General features: G+C 40.4%; 1 protein-coding gene across 1 annotated transcript in view; it reads right to left on the reverse strand.

Annotated features, from left to right (window-relative positions):
• Positions 1 to 391: 391 nt before the first annotated feature.
• The window catches only part of LOC125483516 (unconventional myosin-Ib-like), a 120873-nt gene continuing 105108 nt past the window's right edge, over positions 392 to 16156 (reverse strand). The window contains exon 5 of the mRNA XM_048599183.1: positions 392 to 533. Coding sequence (XP_048455140.1) covers positions 400 to 533 — 134 coding nt within the window. The 3' untranslated portion in view covers positions 392 to 399. The remainder of the gene's footprint in view (positions 534 to 16156) is intronic.

Here is a 16156-nt window from a genome sequence, read left to right on the forward strand (position 1 = left end):
TAGAATTTCTTGCATTAGCTGAGTCCCTATATCATTTGTAACTGTATGCCAGACACAAATCATCCATTTTAATGCAAATTATAGACCTCTACAAGGTAGATAAATTATTTCAGAATTTACAGCTTGTTAGTGTTATAAGAAGGTTAAAAGTGTTGTCTATGCCTGCCTGGTGGGAAAATACTTCTGGGAACACTTCACAAAAGCCAGCTGTAGTTCCCACAAGGAAATGACTCATCTGTCTTGAGGCTGAATGCTTGTAGACAAAAATAACGTGATTATTTAAGCAGACCTATTATGCTAACCTCACTGCCTAAGAAATTATAGTCGATGCCAAGCTCTCTGCAGTGATATAAATTTCTAATATTGTTCACCTGGCTGAATCACACCTCGACACATTGCTCATGTTAATTGGATTTCCTCTAGGTCTTGTTTATGAGACCAGCTGTCCCAGCGTGGTCTGGAGCTAGGTACACTTGGCCAGATTTTTGCCGGTAGTCCAAGGCAGGAAGTCTCCCAACTCAGCACACCCAATTCTGAAAATAAAAGAGCCTGGTTTACCTGCAGCAAAACTGGACCAGAGGGGACAATTCGATGCTGGAAGCTGATTGGACACCAATGACCGAGGACTGCTGAAGCGAGTTGTTTAAAAACACCTGTCTCAATATTCTGCCATTTCAATTATTTTGTTAAACACGAGACACTCTTACTCTTGACTCGCCACCCATTCTCACCCCTCTAACCATTCCACATGCACATCCATGGCAACTCATGACAGCCCATCCACCCCAACAGTGCCTCTTAATCTACATGGCCTGTTACCCTCATCCATCCTCATTGTCCCATGCTACCTACAACCAATTCATACCACACACCACCACCATTTGCCCTTACACCATTAATGCCAACTAATTCAGTATCCACCATGGGCTGACCTCAGCAACCATGCTGAGATTCAGTAAAATAAAGGCTTACATATTGGTGACTTACTCCACCATATAAAACAACAGCGACACTAATGTAAGCCTATTCAATCTATTTAAATCTCTTCAAGTACTTAATCCTGTATAAAAACAAACATGAGTATACATGACCTGATGTCAAAAATATCTTGTCATTTTTATATAACTATAAGCTGTCAATCACACTGTGACTCACAACCACCTCAACTATGATAATAAGGTTGTGGAAAACAGCTAAACATTAATAAAGCAATAATGATAGTACTAGTGGTTATGTCAACAAAGGGTATTAGCTATTAAAAATATGGAACCGTTCTTTCTCCAACTCTCAGACACAGACAGGAAGTTTTTTTCTAATTTTCAAACGGCTGAACCTTCAAGTAAGTTGCAAGTTCTACGTATTTTATCCCATTTATGACTTCTCTAAGGAATCATAACTCTCACAGTGTGGGATAAGGACATTGTCTAGTGAAAATTGTGCCTGTTTGTACTCAGCAAAGAGTTCAAATGATCTTTCAGAGTTCAGCTTTTCCACATATTCCCATCTGCCATTTTTAGATGTCCCTAGAGTCTCCCTGAGTCCACAACCATCTGTTCCATGGTCTCTATCAGGTGTTAAAGCCAGATCCTTGCTCCTGCTGAAACATCTGGCTTTCACTGCAACAAGTGTTGCACAGCAGGTTAGCTTTGATTAACTGAGCGGTGAACACGAACAACAGCACAAAAGTAAAGTAAGTTTCTACTCAGGTCATAGATTTAAAGCCATCAGCCTCGAACATTGTTTTTCGCTCTTCACTGATGTTAGAATCATAGAATCCCTCCCTACAGTGTGGAAACAGGCCCATCAGCCCAACAAGTCCATACCAACCCTTAGAGCATCCCATCTTGGCCCATCCTCCTATATCCCACCTAGTCTACACATTCCTGCACACTACGGGCAATTTAGCATGGCCAATCCACCTAGCCTGCACATCTTTGGATTGTTGGCTGAATGTTGAGTTCATTATTTAACAAAACACAATATTTTGTATTGTGTCAGTAGCTTTATCCTTCAATTATCTTTTCTACATGAATATAAAGGTCTAAAAGAGTTAATATTGAGGACTACCATAGCACCAACAATGATGGTGCCATATAGGTGGGATCACACCAAGATCCCACTTTCGGATCTTGAAGGAGTAAGGCCCGCAAACTGTGGTCCTCCTCAGTCTCTGTAGCAATATCTATCACATCAATATATGTTGTACCTAGTTGCTAAGATGCAATAAACTACATTTTCTTTAACACAAGAGCCTCTTCTTAGTAAATGAGCAAGTTGCTTTCCTCTACCACAGCAGAGGAAGTGGACCTTGTAGATCCCCGCCCTAAAAGAGAACAATGGCAGCAATTCTACCCCAAGGTGAGAATAGGGCAGGCAGCCTCATACAACAAGATGGTCGGTGAGAATTTCTCACACAACATTGACCAAGGTTTTCCATTAGCCCAATAGTCGCTGTTCCAATATAGATGGGAATTGCATCTGGGGACCCCGAGAAATGCCAGAGCGGACTCCGAAGCATTTGCCTGGGACCTTGAATGTTCCACTGATCAATTCCTTCACACCTATAACCACTGAAAATCTCAATTCAAATCAGAGAATCTGGAATGTCCTGATGAGAAGAAGTTAAATAGTTACTCGTGAGAAGTTAAATGCATAGTCTAACTCCTAACAGTTCCCACATTTACTGTCAAATCACAGCTATACCACCTCCAGACCCCTTACACTCTAGACCGTGGCCCAACCTTCCCCTTTTCCCACCACTAGAGCCAACTGCAAGACCTGGCCTGACCACTCTCCATCCAACAGACCAGATCTGACCCCACCCTCCCCATCCCCAATTGCTGCCAGATCCGACACCTGGCCAGATCCAATTTCTCAGCCAGAGTTGACACCCACCCTCCTCACTGGAGATGTCTCCCACCCATCCCAACCTACTCTAAACATGACATCACTTACCTGGTTCCCATGCCACCTGACATCCTGGCCCCTACTAATCTGGAACACTGCACCCTATCCAGCTAGCATTTGACTTAACTTCCCATTTGGTATTCCACACCCCTGTCCCACTGGCACTCTCCCTGCCTAGCACCCTACCCTCCCACTTACTTTGCATATATACCATTTGATAACAGATGTCAAAGTGGTTGTCAGGACTTTGACATTTGCAAATACAACAGGCGACTGCTGTGAGAAGGGTATGTGGTTTGCCTTCCCATGACAGTTCTGCATTATGACAGCACTGTCAAAATGGAAGTACGACTCCACATTTTTGAAGGAACCCTATTCAGAAACTCCTGTCAGAAATGCAGAGCTCCCTTCTTTCACAAAAAGGCCAAAATGACAATCTCTCACAGCTTGAGAAAGTCCGGTCCCTTATCTACTTGCTAACATGGAGACAAACAAATCCATCTTTCTCTTTTCAGAGTTTTTGATCATGTCCATTTGAATGAAAGTTGAGAATAACTATTTAATCAAGACTTTAAACCTGATTTAAAGTATGTTACTCATTCTGTCGATTAATCAGTTTTATTTCTGTCTTACATCTGTTTCTTAACTAGGATTCATTTGTAATTTTCAGCCCAAATTGTAGGTTAGGTAAAACTTTATTTTTGTTGTAAGATAAATCCTGACCACTGCTTATCAGATCATATGAGCTATTTCATAGATTTGCTAGCATCATCCGCTTTCCCCGTTTAGGATCAACAGGGCCTGCTTGGGCTAGTGTGTTAGAAGAAAACAAGAGGATGGTCTTGTCTTAAATAAGACTGAATAAACAAGCTTATTGCATACCAGCAAATATGAAGAAGCTACACTGATATGATAGACATTCGAAATGCCTGAAAATGTGGATAGGGCAGGTTCAATTGGGGTATTCAAGAGGGCATTGGATGGTTATTTGGATAGTAATGGCATGCGTGGATATGGGGAAAAGGCAGGAAATTAACAGTAGGTAACAGACCAGGTGCAGGCACAATGGCTCATGCAGCGCCTTTTTGCACTGTAACAATTCTATGATCTTTGATTGTTGTGAAGATTATGAGGGAGACCCAATTGGTAGGTTTTCAAGATCCTAAACTCTCCCAACAAGTTCAGCTGGCATCAGTCGGGGAGTGTCAGAAGCACGATTTTCAGCAATAACTCTTTCAGACCCTTATTTCTTCCCTGCAACAATTTTCAATTAATTTCAGAGGTGAAATTAGGAGTTATTCAGTTCATTCGTACCGCTTGCATTGTGCATGCCATCGTTTGCCCCAGCAACTCAGAATCATAATTACTTGATGCATCAGATTAAGTTCAAGTGGATCAAGCATTTTTTAGGCTCCAAAGCAAAATTTTGTATTGGTACACACTAAAAGCAAAATGACTTGACATGAGTTCAAATCAATGTGTGGTTTTCTGAATATGAGCACAGAGAAAACACAAATAATTTACATGAATTTATACATGGAGTACAGGACCCAAAACAAATTGTGCTTTTTTTTTTTAAGAAATGAACCTTTGACTACTTTCTTCCAATGGTTCCTTAAGCAAAATCTTCGCTTTTGACAGAAAGTGTTCCTTACTGCCCACCTCACTATTTCCTTTCAAACGTGAAGAATACTGTCTGACAGCGAGGATAATAATTTAAAATACTGCCTAAATTTTAAAGACAATGTGTGATTTTACATCCAAATAACTCATTAAACCGCACTCCAATTTCTGGAGATAAAATCATGGAATTCCTAAGTGTGGAAGCAGGCCATCCGGGCTATCGGGTTACATCGACTCTCCAAAGAGCATCCCATCCAGACCTGAAGCCCCTACCCTATCCCTGTAACCTTGTTTTTCCCATGGCTAATCCACCGAGCCTGCACATCTCTGAACACTACGGGCAATTTAGCTTGGCCTATCCACCTAACTTGCACATCTTTGGACTATGGAGAGGATTTATTCAAGCCAACAGCAAATATTCAATAAGTTTTACACAATTAATTACTTCCATTTTGGCTACAGTTGTGTGGGTGTATGCTGAATAAGTAACACAAGCTTCAGGATTGCTGAATAACCATCACAAGATATGACAGCAGCCAGGCATTGGATATTCAAAACTTTTTTTAAAATTCAATGGTCAGCCTGGGTTTACATTGGATTTTCAAGTAAATTGGGGGAGAACATTTTCAACTCAAGAAAGACTGCAGCAAACAGTGATCAAGAAAAGATCGAATACTCCCAGACTAGTAGACAGGTCACACCATAATCGGATCATTTTAACAAAGTTGATGCTATTCTGAACATTTGGCCTGGAGGTGTAGTTGAAAAAAAGAGCTTGTGAAAAGGTTGCATTGTGCCAATGAAAAGCACTGCCACTCCTCTGCTTCAGTCTTGTGATGAATTGCATAAATCACAGGCTCTTTGGTGTTTTCAACATGCAGTATCCCTCTTCAAATAGTGCTAAATCTAAACCACAACCTGTTGCCTTGTGTCTCACCATTATAATACTGTTAGGAGACTTAATCATATATCTCTAGTGTATCATAGCACGTGACCCGAGAGTATAAATATCTTATACTCCATCTTTAATCAGATCTTGAAGTTCGGCCCTGTACTGGAAGTGTGCTCCTTTATTGTAAACTAACTGCTTAATAGTAGCCTAGATGTTTATGTGCCTGATGAATGCAATGTTTCTACATAATAATTAGTTGTAATAAATGTCTGTTAAATTCAATACAACATCCAAGCCAAGTTTCTATTACATGAGATAACATTAGCACTACTACATTAAGCAAAGCCCTCTGTTGAAGTCAAATTCAAACCATAGCTTCTAGTTAATAGCTGACAGGTGCCTAGTTCAAATAAAATCTCATTGATTAGAGATAGTCATGGCTCATTGGGGAAATGTGTTGGAAATCAAGCCCTACTATTCCACACAATAAATGTGAAGATTTAATGAAATTGCCAAAAATCAGCTTCTGACTGTCTGCTACCCAGGATTAAAGCAAGCTACATCAAGGTTTCTTCAGCAACATAAAATGCTATATTTATTGTAATGCAAGACTGTAATAAGGACAGAAAAACAACAGGATTTCTAATTCATGTAACTTAAACTTTATCCCTTTTAAAACTTTCTCTCTTACACAAAAAAAACAGAAATATCATGAATGAAGGAAAAAAACTTTAGGAATTGTTCCCTATCACCAGTCAAAAATCTCAAAACTAGATGGTTGGATTCAAAATTCTCAATTCTTCGACAATGCCTTGATGTCATCTGCATGGTGATGATCATTCTATTGTTCACTGGGAGACTGGTTGGATCCTGGGTTTTTCTTATTCCTTTGGATGTTAGAATGATTTCTTTCAGTGTCTCTGAATGTAACTTTTCTGCTCCTTTGACAAAGTTGGAGACAGCAACTCAGAGAAAGAGGAGAGAAGAGAAAGGAAGGTTGATGCAGCTAACTTCACAGGATCTGCATTGAGTATACTGGGATATCATGTTATGGCTGTGCAGAACATGGGTGAGGCCACTTTTAGAATACAGTGTTCAATTCTGGTTGCCCTGCCCTGTTGTTAAACTTGAAAAGGTTCAGAAAAGATTTACAAGGATGTTGCTGGGGTTGGCGGGTTTGAGCTGTAGGGAAAGGCTGAATAGACTGGGACATTTTTCCCTGGAGTGTCGGAGGTTGCGAGATGACCTTAAAGAAGTTTATAAAATCATGAGGGGCATGGATAGGGTGAATAGCCAAGGTCTTTTTCCCCAGGGTAGGCGAGTCCAAACTAGATGGCACAGGTTTAAGGTGAGAGAGTAAGGATTTAAAAAAGGACCTGAGGGGCAACTTTTTCACACAGGTGATGCATTTATGCACAGAGCTGCCAGAGGAAGTGGCGGCGGCAGGTATCTGGATGGGTACATGAATAGGAAGGGTTTAAGAGGGATATTGCCAAATGCTGGCAAATGGGGCTAGATCAGTTTAGGTTACGGGGGATCTCCTATAACACATGCTCTGGTAACATGAATTGGCTATAACATGAAAGAAGAATAGGGGAACTATATTTGTAAAACACAAACTTTTGTTGGCTATAACATGATTCCAACATCGACGTCACACAGTCGGTTCGCAGGCTTTGTCCTGAGCATGCGTCGATAGAGTCCCCGCACTCTGTGAGAGGTGCTGCACAATTCTGCCATGTTACCCACCAAATCCGAGGACAAAGAGGCAAGAACGATTACAAGAAATGCCCTGGTGATAAAATTGTGGGTGGTGTATGTAAAAGAAAGGCTATCATGCTAGAAGAGAAGCTACATGCTGTAAAGTGCTTTGAGCATAATGAGAGAACATGTGATATTGCTTGTGCAACAGGACTGAAGGAGTCTACTTTATGCACTATTACAGACAATGCAGAAAAGATTAAAGCAAGCTGTATTGCTGGAACAAGTCTGAGTGCTATCAAATCTGTAAGATCACAAACAAAGGAACTTGAGGAGATGGAGTGGCTAAGTGTGTGTGTATTTCTAGTCACACCGTCACACTGTTTAAATGTCTTGCCCATTTTTCACTCACTGATTTCTCCATCTTTATTTCCGCTCTGCATCCATCCACTTCCCACTATAATCTAGCATAATCTCCATCTGGATGTGTGTGCATCTCTGTTCATTGAATTTCATTTTAACTATGTGTCTGTCAGATATTAATTGGAGGATATGTTTTACAGCTTGAAATATTTGAAGGTAGAACAGTTTTAATATAATGAAGCACTGTGAAATTTGTATCAGACTGACTAGCACAGCTTTTATTGTAAATTTGCTTCTCAGTGTAGGATGATCATTAACCAAAAATTTTCTTATGTTTGGCAAAAGCCTGCTTTTTAGAAACTCTCATAATTGAATAACCCTGACATTGGCAATTGTACTTTCCCATTTTGATTCAGACAGCTGTCAAGCTATTCAAGAGTGTCCAATGACACATAGCCAATAAAGGACTCTCCAGAGGAGTTAATAGCTGTAATCAGCAAGTGGAGACCATAATGTGCAGACAAGTGATACTAAGTGAATTTCTGCTAGCAATCAGATGTTGGAAAAGTGCTCCAGTGCATAAAAATCAACTTCTGGTTTTTGTCTTCACTCAAAACAAAATGCTTCAGAAATAGACTTTGTAAACCACCAAGTACTGTTTTAACAGAGATGAGAGTAGCAAGTAACAGAGAAATACAAATGCCTCGTGCAGTCATTTGTTCCCGACTGAACACTGATCTTATCCCCTCCATGTGGCAGGTGGCTATATGTGAAAATGAGTTGTGCACTGCAGCTACGATTAAGATCAAATTAAATATTACTAAAACCAGACTCACCAGCCTGACATGGCACGATTATGCCTTTGAGAAATTTGATATCATTGCAATTCCTTGTTTTTTCTCTTTAATTGTAAACTGATTTACTCTTACAATAATATCACAAAGCATATCTAATCCTTCAATCAAGCAATAAACAGGAATTCATATACGTAACAGTGTGTTGCTTAATTTTAACAGGTTGCAACTCAGTGAAGAATCCCACTGTGGGTAATTTTAAGCACTGTTCTCAATATTTTCCAATGATACATTTAACTTTGAACACAAGGATCTGGACTTTCATCCCTGTGGCAGGTAGGAGGAGTCTGGAAGCACCCAGAAAGATAGGATTTTCATTGTTGTGAGGAGATTGTAGCAGACTGTAGTGAGGGTGAGAGAGGTGATTGAAAACCACAGGGGCTTCAGGATGCCAAAAAAGACTGTTCAAAAGGCCCATTTTATATTATGGTTATAATAAAAGAAATAAATGCTGAGATTATGTTTTCCACTAATGGGGGAATCTAAAACACAGTTACATTTAAAACTGAGATGTAAAGGAATTTCTTTTCTCAGATGACTATGAATGTCTGGGATTCCCTATCCCAGAGTTGTGGAGGCTCAATCATAGAAGGTATTTAAAGAGGAGACAGACTGAATTTGGAAGTAGTGGAGTTTAGGGTTATAAGGAGTTGGCACAAACAAAGCAATTGAGGCCTGGGACAGATCATCCGTGATCTTACAGAATGGCGGGATGGGTTTAAGCAGCTGAATGGGCTACAGTAATTCAGAAATGGTTAATGCGGGTTGGCTAAGAGCTCAGAAATCCATTACTCTGTTCAAACATCTCAGGAAAAACTTTGCATGCTTAACAGCACTGGCACCATGATCTTTGTGCAATTGGACAATGTGAATTTATACAAAGTTAAGATGCTTCAAGTGCTTCCAGTTTCTACTTTTTATACTTTATTACTCTGCAGAAAAGATAGTGAAAAGTAATGAATGACTCTCTTTTTAAACCATTTCTTTTATCACATACTATCTTCACTGTAGAGTTTGTTGATTCTATACAGTGTATAGTGTAAAGTGAGTTGTTGATGCCTATACAAGTACCATAGCCTGGCATATGGAACATGAGAGACAACAGGCATTGACTGGCATAGTGGCCATTGGAGAGACCTTTCAAGTTCATCTTTCGAAAGGTTTCCTCATGCAGATTATGGTTAACTCTGAAGTACCGTGGACCACAACTCTTGAAAAAGCTGACGCCACTCCATGAAAATGGAAATAGATCATAATTACCTCTGCTAAGGGACTGATCAGGTCATGACAATCAGGTACAAGTTTACAAACTCAGCCAGCCTTAAAGGGGCCCCTGAAAATCAGAAAGCACAGCAACATAAACAGGAATTCCTGAATTGGAATCCCCCACCATTTTTACTGGGCATCTAGACTCTTTGAAAACCTAGGCCAATATTAAGTGAAGTAAACATCTCTCACTGAGTTTCACAATAGAATTATAGATAACTTAGAAGATACCCTGGGTGGATCCTGTTTGCTCTAATTTATCAGTGTTGAGAGACATTCCAGTGTAGACCAAAGGTCACAGATTTCTTCAGCTACAGAACAGTTAACTTTGATCCATATGAAGTTAGATCAGCACTAGTTGCATTCCTGTGAATGTGAAACTAAAAGCCTGTAAAATATTGAAAGTGAAGCCAAAACTTCCGATGTCTTTTGCACAGTGCAAAGCAAGGCAGATCAGAAGGTCCCAGTTCATTCGCTCAGTTAGCTGAATGTGTAATTTTATATTTTGACACCATATAGCTGTACCACTCACTGTACTTTCTAATTTCCTGCTGCACTGCAAATGAACTTGCCTCCCCCATTCACTTTGCTGATTTTGGAAGAAAATGTCATTGTGAATGGGAATTCTCAAGAACAAAAATTGCTCGCTGGACTAACATCCACTGAAGCATCTCATTCCTGCAGCAGCAAATGAGAAAGGAGAAGAATGACACATTGAAGTAAGATGGAGTGACTACTGGTCCATGTGAATTCACTTATGGTGCAAAGGGAATGTTTAGAAGAGGACAGCACTATGTAAAACAGTGCCAGGTATTCAGGAGAGCAATGACAGTGTGAATTGTTGGGATCAGCTTAGTTGCAGCCAGGACAGCAATGGGATAATTGATAAAAACCAAAAGAACTGCGGATGCTGTAAATCAGGAACAAAAACAAAGCTGCTGGAAAAGCCCAGCAGGTCTTGCAGCACCTGTGAAGGAAAAAACAGAGTTAACGTTTTGGGTCCGGTGACCCTTCCTCAGAAGGGTCTGCCAGACCTGCTGGGCTTTTCCAGCAACTTTGTTTTTGTTGCGTATGGGATAATTGACACCAGAGGTGACAAAGTTAAGATTGAGGAATTCAGCAGGAGATGAGTTCAGAGAAGGGCAGAAGTGGCAGGGCCTGTATATTCCAATGGATGTGGTGTTGGAAGTTCCATTCAGAAGAAACTCAGGATCCCCTTCATTCCGTCCTCACCTATGCATTTCCTAAACTTGCTAAAAGGTGTATCTCTGCTATTCACCTCATTTGCTCCTTCTGATGAAGTATTTCACACTGTAAGTACACATTCTAAATACCCACTGAATATAGACTGCAGTAGTTCACAAAGGCAGCTCTCTACCACCATCCTCTCAAAGGCAATTAGGATGGGTAATAATTGCTGGCCCAGCCAACAAGATCTACATTCTGGGAATGAATAGGAAAACATTAAGTAAACAAGTTTCTCATGAGCTCCTTGTTGGATTAATTAGAGGCCAATTTATAATTGTGATCCTGAGTTTTGAACTGCCCCACAAGTAGGTTTATCCTTTTTCCATGTACAGTCAAATGCCTGCATAATTTTAAAGGCCTCTTTCAGATCACTCTCATCCGTCATGTTCAAGAGCAAAGAGCCACAGCCTGTTCAGTTTTGTTCCCATCCATTTGGTTCTGACTTCATCCCTGTAATTTTCATTTTTGCACCATCCCTAGTGCTTCAAGATCTTTCTATCACATGGGGTCCTATAAGAACTGGTCAAAACAGAAAATGTTTTGATGTTGAAAAGGCTATGCTTTTGTTTTAAACTGCAGGTGCAACATCGAGGGCCGAAGGGCCTGTACTGCGCTGTAATGTTCTATGTTCTATGTGCTGTTGGTGCAGACATTCAAGATCATTGTTCTCAGTTCACTGCACATCACAATAAATGACCATGTTTCCTCTTCCTTCTCAAAAGCTATGTGCCTGGAAAATAATCAAGTGTTAGGAAAAAGATAAGAGAAAAACAGAGACCATTTGAGAACAGTGGCAGCCTGTGCAGATGGAGCGACATGGGATTGAGCGATTACACACAAATTTGAGACCAATTAAATCTAGTCATTTGCAGCTCCACTCCCAGCACTCCTTTGTACCTGCACAAGAGGAGGCTAAGGTACTTTCTCACATTGACACCTTGGAAATACAAAACAATACAAAACAAAAGGGGAGATGTAGCAGGGGATGGGGATCAAATGGTCAAAACACAGGAGCATTCTGTAAAAAAAGGGCAGTTGCTCACTCTGAAAGTAATGAGAGTGACATTTCAAACGCTGATCAGGTGGAGATAGTGGCTTTCCTTCTACACCAATCACCATGTTAGTGCCATGGTGACCTGACCATCATCAAAAGGAGGATCATGTAATGGTAAAGGAAAGGCATGCCACGTGAATAGGCATTTGCTTCATTCCACCTTTAGGGAATTCAATTTTGCAACATTCTTCATGGGTTTGGTTAGACAAGAAAAGCCGTCTGAGTTGGCAAATCACATTTTCATCAGAGTGCTGCCAGATACATTTAGTACCTGCAAAAAGACACAGAATCCTCATGATCTGAACAGTAATAATGGTATTGTGCTTGGTCAGGAAGCATCTCTAACTGACTCATCCATTTCAGCACCAGTGACATTAAGTCAACTCTTATCTACCTTCACATCGAGTCATTGCCATACAGTCATACAGTATGGAAACAGACCCTTCAGTCCAACCAGTCCACGCCAACCATATTGCTAAACTAAATCTTAATTAGTTTGTGCAGTTTTTGGATTACTTGTTACTTTGGTTACACCCTTAGCATGCAACTATACCTATCATGTTATTCCACCTGCTTGGTTTGTCTTCAGCACCACCTTATTTTTAATCTTTCATTATTATCTCTTTGCTTCAATTAATTTAATTATAGGTCATCCCCTTCACTTACTTTTCAGCTGTTGACACTTTACCCCCACCATCTGACATTTTTGATCATCTGCATAGATTTATTCAGCATGTCAACACTCCACTCGCACCATTTGTATTTGATCTCTCTGCCAATAAATTCTGTGCCTGTATGCTTTTCTTCACTTCATCCGATGAAGGAGCAGTGCTTCGAAAGCTTGTGATTTCAAATAAACCCGTTGCACTATAACCTAACGTGTGACTTCTGACCTTGTCCACTTCAGTCACACACTGGCATCTCCACACCTAAACTAAACTAGTCCCACTTGCCTGTACTTGGCCCGTACCCCTCCAAACATTTTTTTATTTATGTACTTATCCAAAATGTCTTTTAAACATTGTAACTGTACCTGCATCCACCACTTTCTCTGGCAGTTCTTTCCACGCACAAACCACACTATATAAACAAAAAAGTTGCCCCTCATGTCCTTTTTAAATCCTTCTCCTCTCACTTTAAAAATATGCCCCCTAGTTTTGAACTCCCCCATCCTAGGGAAAAGACCCTTGTCATTCACCTTATCTAGCCCCTCATGATGTTATAAACCTCAATAAGGTCACACCTCAACCTCCTATACTACAGTGAGTAAAGTCCCAGCCTGTCTAGTCTATTTTTATATCTCAAACCCTCCATACTGGCAACATCCTGGTAAATCTTTTCTGAACCCTCTCCAGTTTAATAAATTACCTTCTTATAACAGGGTGACAAGACTGCACACAGTACTTCAGAAGAGGTATCACCAACATCCCATACAACCTCAAAATAACAACCTAACTCCTTTACTCAAAGGTCTGAGTAAAGAAGGCATACGTGCTAAATGCCTTCTTAATCACACTGTCCACATGACGTAAATTTCAAAGAATTATGTACTTGAACCTTTAGGTCTCTGTTCTACAACACTACACGGGGCCCTACCATTAGTTACATGGGATGTCCTTGTTTGTATTACAAAAATGCAATACCTCGCATTTATCCAAATTAAACTCCATCTGCCACTCCACAGCCCACTGACCCAATTGTTCAGGATTTCTTGTAACTTTGGATAACCTTCTTCATTGTCCACAATACCACCAATTTTGGTGTCATCTGCAAACTTAATAACCATATCTCCGATATTCTCTTCCAAATCATTTATATAAATGACAAATGTGGACCCAACACCAATCCCTATGGAACACCGCTGATCACAGGCCTCCAGTCCAAAAGACAACCCTCCAGCACCACCCTCTGTTTCCTACTATAAAGCAGTTTTTGTATCAAATTGGCAAGCTCACCCTGAATCCCATGTGATCTAACTTTACTAGTTAGTCTATCATTGGGAGCATGAATCATGGAGGAAGAGTAGTTTTTTTAACAACTTCAATTTCCTGCTAGAATTCATAGCATAAAATCAAATTAATTTATTTCAATCTTGCAATAAGTAATTACTTGTAATAACAATTCGTAATAACTTAAATGAAAATATTAGCATGGCATTTTATCAGATGATGATTAGGGCAAACTCGATCAATGCCCGTTTCCTTTTGGTGCAGAGCAGAAAGTTGTTATTGCAGCCTGATGGCAGTGAAACCTTTTATAATTATGGTTTTGCCAACACTGTTACTATGATGTTTCAGTTTTATTGAGTTGACTAATGTTACCAGACAGGAAGCTGTGAATTCATCTGGGGCTTGACAACTAGGTCATTCTGCTATGGCATTCTGATGAAAGGCAACCAAGCTGAGGCCAAGATGTTTGTTTTCACCATTTCCTGCACTGGGCAGGAAGCCCTTCGTAACTAATTATATATTTGTGAGTAACCCATTAACGTATATATTCAATCATGCAAAAACTTTATTAGTGCCAGACTATTAGCCTTGTACAGAGTTCCCGTTTGTAGTAAAAATACGTGTTAATTGTTACTCTTAAGTTCAGGCACAACATGCCAAGGGGAACAACCTGCGTTCAAGTTACAGACTTCCACATGTCAGCTGTTTAACATCCCAAAATTCAAATGTTCAAATTTATAACTTTGAGCTATTGCTTCCTGGATAAATTCACTTTAACAGCATGGAAAATTTCACAGGATTTAAAATCATTCGAGGCTGCTTAGCCTAAAGAATGGTAAGAATGTAATTTTCTTTTATATATTCACAGGATATGGTTGTCATAGGCTGGCCAGCATTTATTTCCCATCCTTAATTACCTTGAAGGTGGTGAACTGTCATTTTGACCTAGATTCTTTGAGGATTAGCTACAACCCGTTAGGGAGTGATTTAGAAGATTTCAATGCAATGCCAGTGAAAGCATGGTGATAACATTCCAAATTATGACAGTGTGTGGTTTGGAGTGGAACTTGCAGGTGGTGGACATCCCATGTATCTACTGCCCTTATCGTCCTAATATGGTAGAGGTTGCAAGTTTGGAAGGCACTGTATAAAGGAGCCTAGTTGAATTGTTGCAATGCACCTTGTTGATAGTATATGCTGCTGCCTGTATGCATTAATGATGGACTGAATATTGAAAGCGGTGATGGGATGCCAATCTAGCTGCTTGGTCCTGGATGGTGTTCAGCTTGGAATGATGTTGGAGCTGCACCCATCTCTGCAAATGGAAAGTGTTCCAGCCTCGTAGATGGTTATCAGGCTTTGGGATGAAAAGAGGTGAGTTACTTGCTGCAGAATTCCCAGCCTCTAACCAAAGCTTAAAGCTGAAGTACTAATATGGCTGGTCCAATTTAGCTTCTGGTCCATGGTAATCCCCAGTACGCTGACACTAGGCGATTTCAATGATGACAGTGCTATTGAATGTCATAAGAAGCTGGCTGGATTCTCTCTTCTTGTAAATAGAAATTGTCTGGCAACAGTGTTATACAAGCATTACCAGCCTCTTAGCAGCCCCAGCCTGAATAATGTCTAGGGCTTACTGCATTTGGACACAGACTATTTCAGTATCTGAGGAATGACAAAAGGTATTGAACATTGTTTGCTCTTGTTTACACATCCCTATTCTAACTTTTGTTTTTAATAAATCAACTCATGGCACATGGGATTCACAAACTAAGCCAACATTTATTGCCCATCTTGAGGAAGAGAAGATCATTGAAGAAGCAGCTAAAGATAGTCAGCCTTGAAGGAACTCCTGCAGTCATATCCTGTGGTTGAGGTGACTAACCACGAACAACTACAATCATCTTCCTTTGTACTAGGTATGGCTCCAATTAGTCATCGATTCCATCCCACCATCCCCTATCCTAATTCCCATTGACTCCAGTTTTGCAAGGGCTCCTTGGGGACACAATCATGTTTTGGTGACAAGAGCTATGTGGGTCTTCTGGAACGCAAACTGAGTGCCAGTGGGCAGATTATTCTTGAGCAAGTGTAGTTTGATAGCAGTGTCAACCACAACTCCCTTCACATTGCCGATGATTAAGAATGGACTGATGGAGCAGTAACAGGCCAGATTGCATTTTGTGGACAGGACACATCTGGGCAAATTTTCCCATCACCGGATAGATGTCAGTGTTGAAGCTTTACAGTGTTGGAACAAGTGGCAAAGGTCATGGCTGGTTCTGGAGCACAAATCTTC

Source organism: Rhincodon typus, chromosome 7, assembly GCF_021869965.1.
Source record: "Rhincodon typus isolate 14 chromosome 7, sRhiTyp1.1, whole genome shotgun sequence".
NCBI lineage: Eukaryota > Metazoa > Chordata > Chondrichthyes > Orectolobiformes > Rhincodontidae > Rhincodon > Rhincodon typus.